This window comes from Tursiops truncatus, chromosome 4, assembly GCF_011762595.2.
Source record: "Tursiops truncatus isolate mTurTru1 chromosome 4, mTurTru1.mat.Y, whole genome shotgun sequence".
Classification (NCBI taxonomy): domain Eukaryota; kingdom Metazoa; phylum Chordata; class Mammalia; order Artiodactyla; family Delphinidae; genus Tursiops; species Tursiops truncatus.
In genome coordinates, this window is record NC_047037.1 from 47,702,978 (window position 1) to 47,719,997 (window position 17,020).

General features: G+C 37.5%; 1 protein-coding gene across 3 annotated transcripts in view; it reads left to right on the forward strand.

Annotated features, from left to right (window-relative positions):
• Positions 1–446: 446 nt before the first annotated feature.
• SEC62 (SEC62 homolog, preprotein translocation factor) overlaps positions 447–17,020 on the forward strand; it is a 29,592-nt gene continuing 13,018 nt past the window's right edge. For all 3 annotated transcript variants that reach the window (XR_002178600.3, XM_033855457.2, XM_019946209.3), the window contains exons 1-4: positions 447–602; positions 9,438–9,546; positions 10,572–10,677; positions 16,581–16,785. Coding sequence is in view for 2 of the 3 variants with exons in the window: in XM_033855457.2 (XP_033711348.1) it covers positions 567–602; positions 9,438–9,546; positions 10,572–10,677; positions 16,581–16,785 (456 nt within the window). In the remaining variant the exon portion in view is untranslated. The remainder of the gene's footprint in view (positions 603–9,437; positions 9,547–10,571; positions 10,678–16,580; positions 16,786–17,020) is intronic.

A 17,020-nucleotide genomic window follows, 5' to 3' on the forward strand; every position in this document is an offset into this window, starting at 1 on the left:
AACTGTGGAGCCTTAGATAAATCTGTTCATATCGCTGCACCTCAGCTGTCTCGGCTTTCCCATCTTCAAAATGGGATTAGGAGAATTTACACGTGGGGAATAGATGATGCAGGGCTCACTGGCAAGAAAAGAAGTGCCACACTTAGAGACGTCTAGAATTCCATAGGTCTCAGGAAATCCTCTGTAAAAGGTTCCACCCCAAACCTACTGACTCCGAGGAGCATGGGGCCCCAGGAATCTGTATTTTAATAGCTTCCCAGGTGATTCAGATGCCCAGTCAGGTTTGAGAACCAAGGACTCTTTCCAGTCCTCCTGTTCTTTGATCCACTTCTCAACTTCCTTCTGGTCCCAGCGATTTCCAGTTCCTGCAACAAAAGGAGCCAAGGAAAGAGGGGAGAGAAAGCGCAGCCAAGACCCGCCGAGCCCGCCTAGTACCGGCCTCTCGCCAGCCTCCCCGCTCCGGCGCCAGCCGGTAGATTACATAACAGCCCCGCGGCGCGCTATCGCGATATTTCCACCGCCCCCGCCTACTTCCACGTCAGAGGGAACCGGGCGGAGCGGCCAACATGGCGGAACGCAGGCGACACAAGAAGCGGATTCAGGTAGCAAAGCCGAGCCCTGGGATAGGGGACTCTCGGAAGTGGAAGACGCAGGGAAAGCTCCCGGGAAGGGTGGGCGAAATCGAGGACGAGGTGGGGTGGGGTTCCCCCGCGAGGTCGCCGGTTGCGGGCTGAGTCGTTTTGAGGGGCCTGAGGAAGGGCGGTGTTGGCGACGGCGGAGACCGAGGCGGAGGTGCTGGGGCAGCGGCGGAAGGCGGGAGGCGCGGCCGCCAGCCCAGGGTGGCGGTGGCGGCGGCGGCGGCGTTGTCGTTGTCGTTGCCGGCCTGGGCCTGTGCTGGGAGGTCCGCGTCCTCCGAGCTCAGACACCGACCCTCCCCGGGCTCCTCCCCTTCCTTCTCCACGCCATCCTTTCGCCTTAGCTGTCCCGAAATTAAGGCCGCGATAATTAGGGTAGAAGGAGGCGGAGGACTGACCTAAAGCTGCCCGTTCTTTGTGCGCAGATAGAAGGACCGTAGGAGGGGGCAGTGATCGGGGTTTGGTCAGCTGCCCCAGGGGCCCAGGCGGCGATCTGCGTATCCAGATGTTCGTTTGCGTGCAGCCTCCTTTTTCCTCACAGTTATTAACTTAAACGTCCAACTGAAGCTTTCCGGCTTTCTTTCAGCGACACAGTGTAAATAAACAAAACTCCCTTGGTACTGCAAAGAGTGGGTCCCGCCCAGAAACCTTTCACATGCCAGTGTGTCATCCTCATAACCTACATAGCATCCCTCCCTCATTCCACATGCATGTCATCTGTGTATTTCTTCCTTGCAGTTTTCCCCCTGTTGTTCTTGCTCTTTGCCGAGAGGATTAAATATGGGGAACATCTTAGACTCAGGATGTTTTGTTGTCTCCTTATTAGCTCCTGTGCTTAGAAACCTTCATATGTCGTCATAAATTGATGGCGTGTTGTAAACTGTTAATATACTAATCACAAATTGTTACACTCGTCATTGTCTTTTTGTTCCTTACTATTTCATTGCTTAGATGAATGTTTCTAATGTTTTTTCCCCCATTTTTATCACTTAACTGACTTACACCACAGGTGATTTGAGCTATGCAAGTTACAATTCTCCTGAAAACTTTGAAGTACTAGGGAAAAAAAGATGCCAGTGATCAGTAAATTTAGAATTTTAGAATTAGGCAGAAATAAGAAAGTAGTTTCAAAAAGAGTACAGAAGGGGACCAGAGACAATTGCCCCCCAAGTTCAGACAGGTCATAAAACCAAGGCTTAAGGTTATTATGGAAGAAGTTTCTAATTATACTGTTTCTAGTCTTTCAGAATTTAGTGTTATTGGTCAGGTATGGATACAAAATATACTTTTATTAGAATTTGTATTGAAGTTATCAAATTAGGACTTACTGGACTTATATTTACACACATGGTATATTTTATGGCCTTAAATAAACATTGTTTTTACAGTTTCAACTGTTGTTTAATATTGTTGTAAAGGTGATCCTAATTCACTTTGAATACCTGCTCTATTTCAATTGTGATCTCATATTAAGCAGAAAGATAGATTTAAAAACCTGTATAGTAGTGGTAGTGACTGGGAGCTACAACTTGTGCCTGTTTGTACCCCAGTGTCAATAATTATTGGCCGTGTAACTTTGGTCAAGTTACTTAACTTTTTTCCTCTATTTCCAAATCCATAAGAAGGAATATTTACCTTAAAAAAATATCCTCATTGGGTTGTTGTGGAAAAAATAGGTGCGTGGGTGACTTGTTATTAAAGGTTATAAAAGCTATTGAAAGAGTGCTTAGCACATAACTCCTTTTTCCCCTTCCCCAGGGATGAAGGCTTTAGGATAATTTGTTTTGGTTTTTGTTAAGCACGCTGATATGCTGAAGAAAAATTAACAGTTATCTATTCAGTAAATAAACCTTTGAGTTGTGAGTTCCATAAAGAATGGCTATTTACTTACTGTTGTTTAGTTGGGGATTAGATAAGTGTGTGAGGATCTGATTGTTAAAAATCAAGTTGGTATACTGCTAAGTGAAAATAAATAACACTTTTCACCTCCTCCAAGTTTTCTACATAGCTGTGCTATGTAAAATGTTGTGGAGATCTTGGGAGTGCTACCTGGAGTACTACTGTGCAGTGTCAACAGATTAATAAAAGTGTACAATACCTTATAAAACTCCTTGGTTTTTTTCCCTCCAGAGAATCAGAAACTCTATAATATTGGCATTACTTTAGACAAAAAGATCAAACGTAATGACCAAATTCAGAGTTGAAGTTACAGAAAAAATTCTATTGTGAGACTCTGGGCAAAAAGATCTGTAATATTAACTCAGTTTCCTGTTGCTACTTGATGTTTCATGTTTAGAAAAGATTTTTATGTTTAGTAGATTTACTGACCTTGAATTGTAATTTGTATATTGGGGGAAATGATTGATACAAACAAGTTCAGGGTTTTAAAAAGTAGTTAATTTGTATGCTTTTTCTTTTTTTAAAAATTTATTTTATTTATTTTTGGCTGCATTGGGTCTTCGTTGCTGCACGCGCACTTTCTGTAGCGGTGAGCGGGGGCTACTCTTCATTGTGGTGCACGGGCTTCTCATTGTGGTGGCTTCTCGTTGCAGAGCATGGACTCTAGGTGTGCAGGCTTCAGTAGTTGTGGCTCACAGGCTCAGTAGTTGTGGCACGCGAACTTAGTTGCTCCGCGGCATGTGGGATCTTCCCGGCCCAGGGCTCGAACCCATGTCCCCTGCGTCGGCAGGCGGATTCTCAACCACTGCACCACCAGGGAAGCCCTGTATGCTTTTTCTAATGTAGCCTAATTTTAGATTCTGGTATTCCATCAAAGTTGGAAGCAAGAAGACTATTTTGTCACATTTCCTTCTTGGACTCACTTTACTGGTCACTGAAAACCAAAAGTGAGCTGCGTGTTCACTGACGTTATATTGCAAAGTTTTCATGATTGAGATTCTCAAGTGAGAGTGATCTCAATTCAAATTAATAAAACATTTGAAAGTAAATAATTGTAAGTTTTCTAAGAAATGCAATTATGTAAGTTTTTAAGAACATTAAAATCAGTGCTTATAGGTTAACAAAGTGCTGCTTACTAGAAGGGTTAATTGAGAATCCTAGTACCATGAAATTTTAGAGTTGAAAACGACTTTCAAGCAGTAGGGGTTTTTGGAATCTTTTTGCACAAATGCAGCTCTTATGTAAAAGCAGAGGGGTGGGCCCAAAGCCCTATCACCTCAGTACCCCACTACTTCACTACCATTATCCCTCATCCTTAAGCTACTTTTAGGACCTAGATCTAAAAGCATTACTAGGTATAAAACATATTGATCTAAACCGTTAACATCATTTTACAGATACACTGAGGTTCAGTGAGGATATGTGGCTTGACCCAGGGTCACTCATCAAGATAGTAAAACCAGATTTAGACCAAGTCTTCTAATTCCAGTTGAATGTTCATTCCACTGCACCATTGATAAAATAAAAAATAAATTGTTTTGACATACTTTTATCTTGCCATCTTTATATTAAATTGTACAACAAAGACTTAACGAGACTTGTCCCTGCTAAAGAGGCTCATCCCGTTTAGTGTTCTGCTTATGTGTAAAGTTTCTAGTTGAGTTTTGGGACATTGAAATGGCTTATTCATTCCTAGAAATTTTATAATACCTGCATCTCAGTTAACTTCGTTGCACCCATCTGTCTCCCTGTCAGTAAAACCCTGACATATCACGAACCAATATGCTAAATTTCAGAAAAGGCCAAGTTTAGGATTATGCGCTCTGACTCTGGGACTTTCTGAAGAAAAGAGATGGAACCCAGGAAGCCAGTCCTAAGTGGAAAAACTCCCCCCAGAGGCTTAATGAAGGGCTTACAATGGCAGGGGCTGGGGGATGTTAGAAGGGCACTGCCAAAGTCAAGATACAGAGACTCTTGTAAAGCTCTGTTAGTAACATACTGTGTGACTTTAAGCAAAGGATTTATCTAAGATCTCCTCCAGCTTTCAGATTTTAACCTGTTAACCTATTTACATTTTCACGAATATTTTATACTGTTTGTATAAAGATACAAATTGACAGTTGGTGAACTAATCTTTTTCTTTTGCTCAGTTCATTCAACAAGCTTATTTATTACCTAAGCTTATTTCTATTGAATATAACAATTTTTAAAAATTCTAGTCGTTTTGGGGGTGGGAGGATGGGGAAAACAAATTCTAAGTCAAAAATTCTGTGAGATTGAAGTCCATGGCTTACTGACTCTTGATCTAATATTTTTTTTCTCAAAAAGATTATCTTAAGTACCAAAAATAATATATAGTTAGAAATGGTAACCCCAGTTTCATTGTAGTATTTGAGTGTTGAAGTATTCTAAAATAAAAATATTTGTTAAGTAATTTAAAAAGAATGTTCTACCCAAACTTTCAATTTTTGTAATTTTGGATTAAGGGTTGCAACACCCGGCATCTTGGTGTTTGGGTTGGCAGTCCAGCCTCAGAACGTACTGGTTCTTTGCTTCCTCATTCTAAGACATTTGAGCTCATTCACTGAGCTACAAAGTTCTCTTCATTCAAGGCTCGATGAGCTGGTTTCTCTTGGTTAGTGGGTGATGTTATTCGCAAAAGGCCTTCACTTTTTGTCAGAGGGTTTCTAGAAAAGTTAGGAAAATATTCTGAATATTTCTTCACATCAAAAGGGAACAAAGAGGGGAAGTACTTTAGTCTAATGTATAAACAGGAAGAGGATAAGACTGTTTTAGCCTGCAGCAGGGGAGCAGTGAGAATGAAGATTCCATGGCAGGCTCTTCTATATTACTAGCTTCCCAAGGTCATATTCTCTTGGTGCTCTTCTGTAGCAGTCTTTCTTTCTGACTTTAAAGCCCCAGCAGATGGCACAAATTCTATACTGTTAGAGACAGTCTACAGTATGTATAACTTATATGTGGTATAATGAATATTTCATAATATTTCACAGAGGATAATAGAAACTTTTTAAGGATTTGAACTTGAAGGAGGAGCAAGGAAGGAATCAGTTCTGTTGTACCAATATGTTGATAGAATTCACTACTTTTCTAGTCAGATGTTTAAGGGAAGTTAACTGATACTTTAAGAAAGTATCAATGAATAAGTAACTGTGTCTGGTTGGGAGAGATTATCCAAGTCCATGTTTTCTGGGTCTGTTCACTTCATTCTTGCTTTGTAGTGCCTTTACCAAGGAGGGGGAAGGGAATGCAAAGAGAATACTTGAGTCTGTTTTTGCAGTTGTGGAAAAGAGTTTGGTGAACTTGAAGTTAATTGTTAAAATGAGGTTTTAAAATGTGGATTCATGTATTATCAGATTCCCTATTATATAATAATAGAATGGACTTTTCAGTTTCTTGGGTATTCTAATAGATTTTACGTCTGATGCCTCTTATCAACAATCAGTAGATTAGTACCTGTATGCCTGTGTTCAGTAAATGGTTTGAGTGTTAGTATGAGTGTAGACTTGTCATGCCTAAAGTTGATGTGATTGTTTTTCCCCCAGAATCACCTTCCTCCCAAATTTCTGTTAATTGAAAAACTGTCCTTTCAGTTGATCAAATTAGAAGTCTGACATCTTTTACTAAGCCATTTCATTCATCTTTTATCATTGAGTCCTATCTGTTGTACATTTGAAATGTTTCAAATGTCAAAATCCTTCCCATTCCTAGTCTAGTATCACATCACATCTTACTTGAATACTAAGTAGTTTTCCTGCCTTGTGCTTTTTTCCCCCAGTTCATTCTACATACAGGCTCCAAAATAGTGTCTAAGTCATTTTTTTTTCTCATTTTGTCCTCCTTCTATTCAAAACCTAGTTTCTGTGACTTAAGGAGTAAATTTGAAATTTCTTAGACTGCCTTGAATACTGTTTAGCCCTATTATACATACTTAACCTCACAATTCTTCCTAACTTGTCTCTACTAGAGCCAAATTTTATGCTCATTTTTAGCCACAGTATGTTTATGCTATTCATTCAGCTTATCCCAAATTTGTTCATCTTTCAAAATCCAGGTCCCTCTTCCAAGAGGTCTTTCATAGCTATTCTCATCCACATTGATAATCTCACTCCTTTTGTACTCCTAAAATATTTTTTCTACCACTCATTTCGGAAAATAACAGTAGTTGTTTTGGAAGGTTGTAACAAAGTGGAGGTATCATGCCTTAACAAATTTTTGGTATTAACAGTAGCACCCAGAGTTATTATAGGGTAAACACTCAGTAAGTATGCATTTGAACAATTTATGTTTATTGAGACTTCTCCCCCACATACCATTTTTAATCAAGCATATCCCAGTAACAAGTTATCAGTTAATTGGATAAATCTTTAAATTGGCAACAGTTGTATCAACTGAGGGAAAAATTGAACATATATGGGTGTGATTATAAAATAGAATTGGTTTCTATAAAGCCAATTATAGTATCTCATTATTTCCATCTATTTATATAGTATTACTTTTTAGGCTGTACGTGACTATATAGGATATTATTTATTAATAGATGGGCCTCCTAGAAATGCAGTGCGTTACACAGACATAATTAAATGCTATCGTTTAACATATACTAATATGTATGTTAATAATTTTAGTGTGATTTCAAAAACCGAAATATAGAATTTTTAGTTTGTCAGAAACTATATTTTGTGACTAGGACCCAGATTAAATAATTATGAACATTGTAGATGTTACTGAACTTGGAGTGTTAAATTTTGAATTTACAGTTTTTTAAGATTCTATTTTTTTGTGATATGTGTTTTTATATATAAAACTAAAGGTCTTTTAATCACATAAATATTTGGTTTTTACTATAGTTTTCATTTGGATTGAATGGTTTGGGCTTTTTTTTTTCTTTTTTAAAATTTTTATTGTATATTGGAGTATAGTTGATATACAGTGTTGTGCAGGCTTTTAATTTTTACTGTCACAAATAGTAACCCACAAGTGGGGTAATACGAGAGTATAAGAATCATGCATTGTTAATTGGCTGTTGGAAGTAGAGGAGTTGGGAAGTGCAAAGAAGGAAATACGAGAAGTAGCTGCCAGGTGATCCAGCAACCACGGCACAGATTTTCGCTTCATCTCACAAATTACTCCTCTTCAGGATAAAATTAAAGTTGAAACTTTTATTTGTTAGTTGTTCCTTATTTTCAACAAACATAACTGAATGCAAACTAACTTGAAATCTGTGGGAAAACTGACGTAAAGATAGATGATTTAGAGAGTTTATTTTTCCTGTTTTGTGTTATTAGAATGTCTTGCATAAAACATAACTGTCTTCAGCATTAATTTTTCTCGGCATACTAGATTCTTGGCAGATAATTCTTTACTATTATTTGGCACTTTATTCATCTTAAGAAATAGCCTTTCCTGAAATCATTCACATTTAAATTGTATATTGCTAGAAATATTGCTTGAGTGCTCTGTGTACTGTGCTTAAACATGTAATTAAAGACAGTACTTTTATTATGATCGCTTACAGCAATAAGACAACTAAAAGTATATATATAAAAGATATATGCAAACATAGACTGACCTAATTTTCTTCAGTATATGAGTGGGGAGAATAAGTAGACAGGAACATAAGTTCAGAATGTAAGGAAATAAAAGCAAGATGGGGAATGATAAACAATGAAGCTGGTAGAAAGTTTGGAGGAGGGAATGGAAAAAAGAAAACAGGGAAGGATTGAAGCAGCCTTTCCAAAACTCTTTGTGCCCTTCCATTAATCAGTTCTTAAATGAGATTGTAATTTATTTGTCTGTTGCATTTTTTTTTTTTTTTTTTTGCTGTACATGGGCCTGTCACTGTTGTGGCCTCTCCCGTTGCGGAGCACAGGCTCCGGACTCGCAGGCTCGGCGGCCATGGCTCACGAGCCTAGCCGCTCCGCGGTATGTGGGATCTTCCCGGACCGGGGCACGAACCCGTGTCCCCTGCATCGGCAGGTGGACTCTCAACCACTGCGCCACCAGGGAAGCCCTGCATCTTTATTTTTGCTTTACCCCGTTCAGAAAGAAAAGAAGAAAGGCAAGGTGAGAAAAGATTCCCTGACAGTATCTAGAATCTGTAACCACAGGGGAAAGGGAAGAGAATACAAATCTTCAGCATCTCTGATAGTAGTTTGTATCTGGGACCACACTGGGACAGCTGTCTTTGGTTAATTTGAGAACTCCTCCTGCAATCTGTTGTCCGTTGTTCAAGGTACATGGCTTTGGCTGTTATTTAACATTTATTTATGGCACCTGTTTCTACTTACTTTGACATTTGGGCACTCACTATTGACAACCTCTTAATATTTTGAATTATTGCATTACAGCTTTTAAAAAGAGACCAGGCAAGAGTGAAGGTGAACTGGTACAAAATGATTACCATACTGGAAAAACAACTCAAAATAAATGCCTTGTAGCTGAGGCCAAGAGGCAGACAGGTTTGGGCCCTATCAACTTGTATTTGAAAAACATGATTTTAAAAATCTCCATTCCAGGGGCTTCTCTGGTGGCACAGTGGTTGAGAGTCTGCCTGCCGATGCAGGGGACACGGGTTCTGCCCCTGTCCGGGAGGATCCCACATGCCGCGGAGCGGCTGGGCCCGTGAGCCATGGCCGCTGAGCCTGCGCGTCCGGAGCCTGTGCTCCGTAACGGGAGAGGCCACCACAGTGAGAGGCCCACGTACGGCAAAAAAAATCTCCATTCTGTCTTCTGTATACATTACTAGGTCTGCTCCAGAAAAAGCTTGAAAGAAAGGCCTGTACTAAACTTAAAAAGATTTTCGGAAGAGATCTGTAAATTATTCTTCAGTATATCAATGTCATAAGTAAATGATTACATTAAATTAATATTCTTACTTTGCAGGAAGTTGGTGAACCATCTAAAGAAGAGAAGGCTGTAGCCAAGTTTCTTCGATTTAACTGTCCAACAAAGTCCACCAATATGATGGGTCACCGGGTTGATTATTTTATTGGTAGGATTACATCAATAAAATTATATTTGTGTGCATATCTTATGAAGATACCTAATTTGGGGATAGGTAGATATTTTAAAAATGCTCTCCAAGCATGATTGGTGAAGCTAGATGATGAGCATATGACAATTGATTATCCTGTTCTTTCATTTCATGATTGAAAATGTAAATAAAAATAAAAGAAAGTGCTTTTTAATAACGTTTCTTGGAAATCTTTAAAATAGGATTTATTTTCAGTACTAACACTAACTTCTATTCAGATAGTACATGTACTTAACGATACTCTTTTTGTAAAACTCTGGCATAGAATTCAGTGTGAAACAAGTGTGTCAGAACCAACTTAGGAGTGTTTGTTATTCACATAATCTAAACAACTTCATAATAAGCTAATATTATCTGTAATATTGTCCCATAGCTTATAAATCAATAGTTGTTGAGTTTGCCTGTCTGATCAATTAAGGTTGAATTACCTATTATTGGGAAGAAATTTATTTATCATCTCTTCAGTGTTATGATTAATGATTTTGATAGTCCTTAAAAGTTTATAAAAATAGATATGCTGTTTTTTTCACATCTCATATATTTAGCTTCTTCCAATGACAGTAGATTGTTTCAGAGCTTATTCCTCAGTGGGTTACAATAAAGCTTGGTGACAGAATTTCTGTTACTGTGGTAGAGGAAGATTTTTGGTTTGTTTATCCCATATTATGATTATTTGATAAGAGTGTTATTTACATTTATTTTGAATTTTTTAAAGAACATTTTCTCATTAATTTATCTTTAGTTAGTATTTTTGAATGTCATTTATTTCAGAGAATTACTTTAAGAAAGGTGCTTAATCAGTATGTTTCACAAATTGAGGTTTTGAGGAACTATTTGTCATCATTATGTCAGACTTAAATTTTCTGTTGAACTTGGTTTTATTTTCGGATGCCAGAATGTTGAAATTTGCCTTATAGAATATTGTTTAGATAGGCACAAATCCTGCTGTATACTAAATTTAAAATAATAAATTTCTTCTTTAGCTTCAAAAGCAGTGGATTGCCTTTTGGATTCAAAGTGGGCGAAGGCCAAGAAAGGAGAGGAAGCTTTATTTACAACGAGGGAGTCTGTGGTTGACTACTGCAACAGGTAGTTTTTATTTCTTAGTGAAGGATAATATAAATAGTAATTTAAAAATATTCTCCATGGTCCTGAAGCTCCTTCCCTATTTCATCATTAAGTATAGTGCTGTTACAGCATAGCTCAAGTATAGCTTTTACATGTAACCTGGATTTCTTCAGTACTTCTAGAAATGAATTTATTTGGTGTTAGGCTATCATATTTTTATAACTTTTATTTGTGTTCTGTTACATTTGTACATTTGCCAGGCTGACTGAACTGAAGGATCAGCAATAAAAATCATATACCAGTGCCTGTCGTGAACAAAAAAGTTCTTTCTTTTCTAGAGCAAAAGTTGGGGAATCTTTTCCAAAACTTTGTCAGAGATTCCTAATAGACCTGTTGTCCCTGTTTTGTTTTGTTTTTTCAGCGCCTGCTGAGCCATTAGCCAGGTACCCTTCCCTGTTTTGTTTGTGATTACTAATATATTCCTTGTGAAATCAAGGCAGCTGAAACATCTGTCTTTTCTTCATTCCAAGATGAAGTATAGACAGTTCAGTAACATATCCATGTTTTTTATAGTAAGTACTTCTCCTTTGGGAAAAACTTTTCATGGTGAATGGTGTACAAAAAAAAATCACTTTTCTGGGGAATTCCCTGGCGGTCCAGTGGTTAGGACTTCTCGCTTCCACTGCAGGGAGCACAGGTTCAATCCTTGGTTAGGGAACTAAGATCCCACATGCTGCGTGGCGCAGCCCAAAAAAAATCACTTTTCTCTTGGAAAGAAGTATGCTGGGGTTTTTTTTTTGTTTTTCCAACTTTTCCCTTGGTTTATTTACTACTTAAACATATTTATTAAGATGTTAGTATATCAAATTTTGTTTTTGTGACACTAAATTTTGTAATTGGTGGGAATTTGACATTTTAGATTATTTTATATGCTTAGCAGGGAGATACACATAGCGTTTACTAATATATTGCTTAATGGCATTTAAAGTATCAGCCACATGAGACCCCTCTTAAAAACCACTATTTTACAACCTGGTTTCTAAAACTGTAAAGTTGAAGAATTATTAACTATTTCTTAAAATTCTTAGCTGCCGGGGACTTGCCTGGCAGTCCAGTGGTTAAGACTCCACACTTGCACTGCCACGGTCCCAGGTTTGATCCCTGGTCGGGGAATTAAGATCCCACAAGCCACATTGCACAGCCAAAAAAAAAAATTCCTAGCTGCTAAAATCTAGAGTCACTAATGGACCTTTCAGAAACAATGGAAATTTCATTGTCGGGGCAGGGATTAGCTAACAGTGGTGTAGTCGGTATTTTCCTTTACAGCCATCTGTGTATTAGAACTCCAAAGTGAAAATTTCCCTGCCTGCCTCAAAACAGACTTATTTTTTATATATATAGTGTAAAAATTAAAAGATGCTATAAATGCAGAAACAGAGAAGTTAAATCACTTACCCAAGGTCACACAGCTAGTAAGTGGCTGAGCCAGAATTCTAAATCCAACAATCTGACTTCATAGTCCATGCTCTTAACCACTGCACTATACTGTCTCCTCCAAAATGATGATGGATTTAATGAAGCAAAAATTAAAATGAAGGATTAACCTGTCAATACTATTTGAATATTAAATCTGAGCCCAAATCTCTGAGGAGAGCAGCCAGTATTAATACACTTCACTTGGCCTTTTAGGAGACTTGATACATCGTTATATGAAAAGCAAAAAAAACCTTAGTACAGAGATTGTCCTAGCAATACACTCACTTTTTGTTGTATATGTTATTCCCATTCATATCAAGCTTTTTGTGTCCTTTTTGCACTAAGAGAGAGAAGCATAACTACCTAAAGTTTTCAAAGCCACTTCTAATAATAACCATGGTGACCTCATGATGGCCAGCCCTCATGGGTTCCTGCCTGACTACAGGCAAAACCACAAAGGGACACTTGTCCTGTCTCATTTTCTGAAGTCTTGAGGGAGTCTAAGGAAAAACAAAGGAAAACAGGAAACTGTAGGATGTGCCTCTTTATGGCCTGTTTCAAGTACAGACTTCAGCCTTTTAGCTAGCATCATCCTAACCCTCCTAGTGACTTTGCATCTCCAACCCCCCAGTCCAGTAGTGTCCTTCTCACTCTCATTCATATACCATACTCATTCTCTCTTCTGGGCTTTCTTTGATAATAACTTGCCATTTTCTGCAAACAGTTCTTCCTCTATCCTGCCTGCCTCTCAATATAAATATCTCTCAAATTCCATCTCTACCATCTAGTATTCCCCAGATCCTCTAGCCCACATTAAACTAATGTTCTACAGAATTTATAAAGGTAATAGCATACAGTTTAGTCCTTAACTATTTAAATAGAATTGTTGCATGTGTGTTAGTTTTTCTAAATTTCTTGCCTGCTAAATCTGAAGGCAATTGGAGGACTGTTTTATACTTTATTGTAACTCCACAGCAATTAGCACAATGTGGGCATTCACCATTGTCAGATAAGTGAAGGTCCTAAACATATGTCTGGCATTTAATAAACATTTATTAAACCTGGTAAAAAAAAATTAAGAGGTGAAGAAGAATAATAAGCAATTTAATAACTTTTTACAAGCTGCTTTTAATCCATTCATTTATTCTAGAAATACTTATCAAATATCTATTATAGGCCAGGCCTCAGGAATACAGAGATAATTGTGACTTGGTTTCTGCCTCCAAAGCACATATTTTCATCTGTTAGAGAAGATTTGTGACTAATTACAATACAGTGTGTTCTGTAAGAAAGACAGAAATGGGGAAACTTCAAGAATGGCCTCTCAGGGAATACGTTTTAATCAAATTTTGAAACAGAAATAGGTGATTACCCAGCAAACAATAGGAGAGTGGACATTTGATCCTGGCAGAGGGCACAGAACATACTGAGATAGGAAAGTATGAGTAGTCTGTGAAAATGTCAGAGTTCATGTAGATGATCTGTACTATACAGTGTGTTTAAAGCTAAATAAATGGAGGCACTGATTTTATTACAATAGTAAATGTCATCTCATTTTTTGAGGCATAGAGTGAATTGAAGTAGGCATTCTCTAAGGAACTATCAAGGAATAAGTGAATGATTCTACTTATTAATGAATGGAATGAGGGTATAATGTAACTATTTATAAAACCAAATGTGTTTGTGTTTTCCATAACTATCAATATTAAATGAAATTCAAGATTTTGCTACAGCAGTAGTAATGGCTAACATTGAGAACATGCATGCCAGGCACCACACTAAACAATCTACATGCTTCTCATTTATACCCCATTTTAGAAATACACTAAAATTAAGTAACTTACCCAATACTACATAGCTCGTTATGTGGTAGAGGTGATATCTGAACCCATCTACTTGAATGTGAACTTCTCAAGACCAATTTGATTGGTTAATAGTCTTCTTTTCTCTCAAGGGGTTGGGGCAGCTGTACAGGAGGAGTAACAGAAGCAGGTGTTCCTGCTGATTCTGTGCTCTTCTGTATCTGCTTGTCAAGGGAAGGATTTTTTTTTTCTCCTGAAGTTCTATGGTTTATATTTTTTAATTGTTTATTTCTTTATTAAGAACATTTTTTTTCACTAAAGTAAATTTGAGAAAATTTTGAAAATGATACAGAAGAAAATCCAAATTACCAATAATGTTGCTTCATGGATAATTATATTACCATTTGAGACTATATACTCAAGTATCTGTGTTTGTGTGTACATGTACTCTTACTATATGGAGAGCTATAATATGAACTGTAGTATGAAATGCTGGTTTTCAATTAACATACAATGAATAAGATGTATTTTTGTTTTCATATTAACACATTATTGACTGGGGTGGGGGGTTTTGCAGAAACTAGTGCTGTGGTGTTAGTACATCTGCGGTCAGTAATGTGTGAAGTTGTAATGAATGATCCTGATAGAAAATCTGGAAATCATCTAAGTGCAAAAATAGAGATTAGAATATTTTCATTATAAATTTTTGTAAGAAGTTCTGAAGTAGTAAAAATTAAAGATCCCCCTTCATATTCAAATACCCACCACTACTCTTTAAGTCTCACTTTCTACTCATAAGTAGTTAATTATTAAGGGTCTCATTTCAGATTTTTGCTTGTTTATGTATATAGGTATATGTGTAGCAGATATTAATGATGGATTCTTTGGGGGCATTTCAGACAGTGGCATAATTGTATATGCCGTATAGATCTTCTGAACAAGTAAAAGTCCAAATGAGGAGACCTAGAAGTTAGCTTTGTGGAGATGTTCATGGGGTGGACCTAACTGAGCAGCAGAAAGAAGCCCAGCCAAGCAGGTCAAAACACAGGTGGGCACAAGATAATGATCAGAAATAAGTTGTCTTTAGGCAAGAAGGAGGCATCTAGTTAGCAAGTGGTATGATGTGCTGGAGTAGGCACCAGTGAAGGTATTGAATAGAAAGGTGGATAGTTACCATTAACAGGCACAGATGGTGGCAGTGGGACCTAGCTTCTAGTTGTGTTTTGGTAGTTGTACTTTATCAAGGCAGGAATAAAGAAATCAGGAACTCTGAAACTGGAACATAAGATTTGAAAAGATGGCTTTTAGATGACAAAGGTAAGGTTAAACCAGTTTCTTGAGTAGGATTAGAAAAGATTGAGGCAGCCAAGGTTGACTTAATTTGGGGTCAGCTGAGCTTCTAAATTCATCAGATAAAGAAGTGAATAAAGCAAGGATCTTACTCTTAAGAAGTTTACAGTCTAGTGAAGGCAAACAAGCATGTTATAAATTGTATATTAAACTAAAAGAATAAATGCTGTGGATAGGATAACAGGAAACAGGAGGAAGGATGGGGGATAGATTTATAATTTTAAACAGGGTAGGCTTAGTAGAGAGGGTAACATTTGAGGGAAGACTTGAAAGAAGTGAGGAAGTAGACCAAAAGGACATGCTTATTTGGGAGAAGAGCATTCTAGATAAAGGGAATAGCCAGTGGAAATGCCCTGAAGTAGGAATATTAAAAAAAACAACAACAACAAAATAACCTCTGCTAAATAGAAGAAAGATCAGTTTATTGAGAGAAATTAGTGAAGCAAGGAACACATGGTGTTGTTCTGCTACATATATTGTACAGTTTTCAACTTGATACTGTGTTGTTTTCAGAGTCCAGAAATCTCACCTTAGCATATTTAATTATTCCTTAGTTAATTGGAGATACTTAATTATAGTGACAGGCTGAATAGTGAAGTACATGGAGGGAAGAAAAATACATCAAGAAGGACAGGTGAAGACACGATTTGGATCAGTCAGATCATGGGCACATTTTTTTTTTTTTTTTTTTGTGGTACGCGGGCCTCTCACTGTTGTGGTCTCTCCCGTTGCGGAGCACAGGCTCCGGACGCGCAGACTCAGCGGCCATGGCTCACGGGCCCAGCTGCTCCACGGCATGTGGGATCTTCCCAGACCGGGGCACGAACACGCGTCCCCTGCATCGGCAGGCGGACTCTCACCCACTGCGCCACCAGGGAAGCCTGGGCACATTTTTAATCTGCTAACATTTCTTAAACTGTTACATTATTTTCCCCATATATTTATATACCACTTATGTCTGCTCTTGAATTTGAGACTTAACTTTAAATAAAGCAGTCTTGATTACTCCTAATGAACCTAGAGAAAAACTTGAGGATAATTCCAAACCTATAATCTCATTAAATTATACAGTTAAAAAATGAAAATTAGGTTGACAACTTTCATATAATCAAATTGGCTACACAGGTTTTCAGTTAGACATTTTTGATTGTTCTTCAATGGGCTTACTAGCTGTAATTTCTTTTGTGAGTTGCCAGTGTGTCTTCCTTTGCTCATTTTATTCAGGTCTTGAAATTTTTGCTTTTCAGTCTGTATATAATTTATAGGGAATGTAATGTCATATCTTTGTTTCCAAAGGCTTTTAAAGAAACAGTTTTTTCATCGGGCACTAAAAGTAATGAAAATGAAGTATGAGAAAGACATAAAAAAAGAAAAAGAGAAAGGAAAAGCTGAAAGTGGAAAAGAAGAAGATAAAAAGAGCAAGAAAGAAAATCTAAAGGATGAAAAGACAAAAAAGGAAAAAGAAAAAAAGAAAGATGGTGAAAAGGAAGAATCCAAAAAGGTGATTTCAACTAAAATTAAGTAAAAATCAAAAAATTATTACTTGCACATTAGCACTACTGGTGTATCAGCACTTTAAAATATTGCGCAACAACCACTTAAACCACATTAGGATTCTTACAAATACTGTGGTTGAGAATTTTGATTTCTGTGTCTCATATAGTGAAACTTTGACTATATGGATGTTACATTGCTTTTTGCTTCTTTGCAAACGTGTTTTCTTCTATTCAACTTGT